Here is a 3237-nt window from a genome sequence, read left to right as displayed (position 1 = left end):
AAAAAATTACCCTGGCTGTTATGCCTTGCGGAACGTTTTCGATGGGCCACCCTGAATACTTTATTAATAAACGTAGCAATTTCTACCAGGTTTTCTGATGGGGCAGGGGTACTTACATAGAGTCTCAATTCTATTCGCGGTGGTAAGCCATCTTGCGTGTGATAATTTACCAGGGTTCTTAGAGGCAAGAAAGGAAATTCACCTGTACTCACAGCGTTGGTTACGTTAAAGAGATATTTTTGGTCTGTACTCAGTTGTTCTCTATCTACTTCAGGAAGTTCACATTTAATGCGTTTATAATTTATGACAGGTAACTGGTCCCATCTTGTTCATTTTTTTCCGATAGCTCCCGAGAACCATCTAGGACCAGACGTAGTTCCATGTAACTTTTCAATCAAATGCCTTAAAGGAAGTTCGGTTGAGTGTAGCTGACAGACAATCCAATGCAAATGTCTCTCGAATTGTTTTTCTAAAGAACAGATGACACCACCAATGTTGCCTGTATTCACAACTGTTCAGTCGCAACCTATTGCTAGAATATTGGATGTGTTAATATTCGCTTCAGTTAAAAAGTTAAATATTGCGGTCTTAATGTTTTCAGCTGACCCAGTTATTGGAGAAACGTGCCCTAGGTAACTTGATCCATTCGTAAATAATTGAAATAAACTCATCGGCAAAAGTCTTGCACCTCCTTACTATTTTAATAAAAAATTACATTCCAAACTAATTTTTCGTGCAAATCAATAGATGCTAAAGTTATGTTAAAAAATAACACAAAAAGGGAAAACTTTCACCAAGTTTAATAATATATTTTTCCAAAATATAAAAAATGCAAATTCCATGAAAAAAATATTTGAAAATAAATAATAAATTCTGACAAAGTTAAGGTTACTATATAAAGTATTGCCTCCTCGATTTGTTATGAGTGCATCAAGTCGTCGGGGCATCCCCACTATAAGGTTATTTATGGTTTCTTGAGGTAAGTTCTGCCATTCCTCTTGAGCGGCAATGATCAACTCCTGGCGATTTGTTGGTGGGTTATTTCTGCGAAATACAGCTCTGGCGATGTAGTCCCAGACATGTCCAATAGGATTCATGTCGGGGAGAGTGGAGGCCAGTCCAGACGAGTTATTTCCCCTCATTTAATGCTACCTGGACTATCCTAGCTCTGTGAGGACGAGCGTTATCATCCATGAGAATAAAATTATTGCCGATTTCTTCTCGCAGTGGATAAATTATTGGTCTGATTACAGTTTCCACATACAAATGGGCGTTCATCACCTCAGGAATATGAATGAGCTCTGTTCGCCTATTGTACATGATGCCACCCCAGAACATCTCAGTTCCTCCTTGATAAGGAGCAACAGCAAGGGCTGTATTCAAGCGATGCTGCCTCCCTGCCTCCCTCCACACTCGCTGACGATAGTCATCACTGATCAAACCTATCCTGGTTTCGTCAGTGAAAATTACGTTTCTCCACTGAGGTAATAACCAGTTCTGGTGTTCTCTCTAGCCCACTGTAGCCTCCCTTTGTCTATGATGTAAAGTTAATAGAGGGACTCGCAGTGGACGTCTACGCCGCAATCCAGCATTAGAAAGTCGCCTGGAAATGGTTCGGCTTGATATCACTCGGTGGTAAGTTCGTTGAAACTGAGATCGTAGCTCTAGAATTGGAACTGACCGATTTCTTCTGGCAAATTGAGCCAAGTAGCGATTCTGTCGTTCAGTCGTTATCCTTGGACGGCCCAACCTAGGACGAGATCTTACATTTCCGGTGTCCATATACCGTTGTATAATTCGGCTGACAATACTTCGCACTAAATTTAAACGATCAGCAATTTGATGCCTGCTGAGACCTTCTTCATGCAAAGCGATAAATCGGGCCCTATCGAAGGCAGAAATTTTGTGCCCTGCCATTTTTGTCGCCTTTCACAACACTTACTACAAGATTGAACTCGAACTGAGAAACAAAATTTGACCGTAAATAGCAAAACCATACACATTCCTTCGATAAGGTTTTCTTTCATTGCTTTTATGACCTATTTTTTGTAGACACATATTAAGGTATTTGTACACACAGCCACAACAATATGCTATGCAAAGAAATAAATTTGTCTGGGGGGTGCAAGACTTTTGCCGATGAGTGTATGTTCTTCTGTAATTATTTTTCGTTTAATATTACCACCGTCTGGTCGAACCATTCGATCTGGTCGAAACAAATCGATGTTCAAGTCCTATCGATCTTCAATGTATTTTCGTTTTCTCAGCGGCGGGGAATGAAAACATTTTTTATTAATTTTGAAAAAAATTACAGGATATCTAGTATAGGAAAGGTAACTTTTGGTCGATTGTGCTAATTAATTTAGTAAAAAAAAATCACTCCACCCTAATGGCCAGATATAGTTTTACATCGCCTGATGTTTAAAGTCATAGACTACTGGTTAAAAACCAGAAAAATATACGCTTTAAAATTAAATCTTAAATAACTTAAAAACGATTTATTTTAGATATAGGCTATACAAATTTTTTTGACAGGCAGTTTTTTTCCTCCAAAAATTTTAAATATTTTTTTCTCAAAAACGGTTAGTGTTAGGTATAGAGTGTTTGATATCAAAATTCAGAAAATTTTACAGAGAATTTAAATTTATAATAAAAAATTGGGGTACCCATTTAGAATAAGAAAGTTGCTGTCTTATCCGGTATTTCGGTATTTCCGGAAGTGCGGCAATATTGAAAATATTTTTAAGCGATAGATCACATTATGAATCAATTATGTGCAAACAATCTCCGATTTAAATATTGTAGTTCTCTAGAAACTTCTAATGCAAGCTCAGCCTGGGACACCCTGTATATGACTTAACATCATTTGTTCCTTCCACATATTGGGAAATTGTTGTGAAAAGATAAGTATACACAAAAAGTGTTTACTTATCTTTTAAGCATTAGTATGTCTTCAAAGGTCCCCAGAAAACATCATTACTCCAAAAACAAGTTAAATGAATTAATGTCGTTTCCAACAAAAAAAACGTGATTTTGTTTCTCCATATTTCAACGGGTCACAGACGTATACTAATATTTTTCTTATTCAAAGTTTCCACAGCTTTTTCTAATAGAACTTTTTGAATAAAAGAACTTTTGTCTGTAATGTGAGATACGTGAATATTTTTTGTCGAGTTCGGCTACCTTATTTTTCAAGAAAATATGTTTTTCTTGCTAACTACACGTCAAAAACAATGA

General features: G+C 36.9%; 1 protein-coding gene across 1 annotated transcript; it reads right to left on the bottom strand.

The window, feature by feature from the left end:
* Positions 1 to 1128: 1128 nt before the first annotated feature.
* LOC115887017 lies at positions 1129 to 1917 on the bottom strand. The gene is made up of 2 exons (XM_030906341.1): positions 1682 to 1917; positions 1129 to 1447 (listed from the first exon to the last, which is right to left on the bottom strand). Exons 1-2 carry the CDS (start codon positions 1915 to 1917, stop codon positions 1129 to 1131), a joined length of 555 nt encoding a protein of 184 aa, XP_030762201.1.
* Between the last annotated feature and the right edge of the window lie 1320 nt (positions 1918 to 3237).

This window comes from Sitophilus oryzae, unplaced genomic scaffold (assembly GCF_002938485.1).
Source record: "Sitophilus oryzae breed Bouriz unplaced genomic scaffold, Soryzae_2.0 scaffold_551_pilon_pilon, whole genome shotgun sequence".
Classification (NCBI taxonomy): Eukaryota; Metazoa; Arthropoda; class Insecta; order Coleoptera; family Curculionidae; genus Sitophilus; species Sitophilus oryzae.
This window is presented reverse-complemented; position numbering and strand designations above follow the sequence as displayed.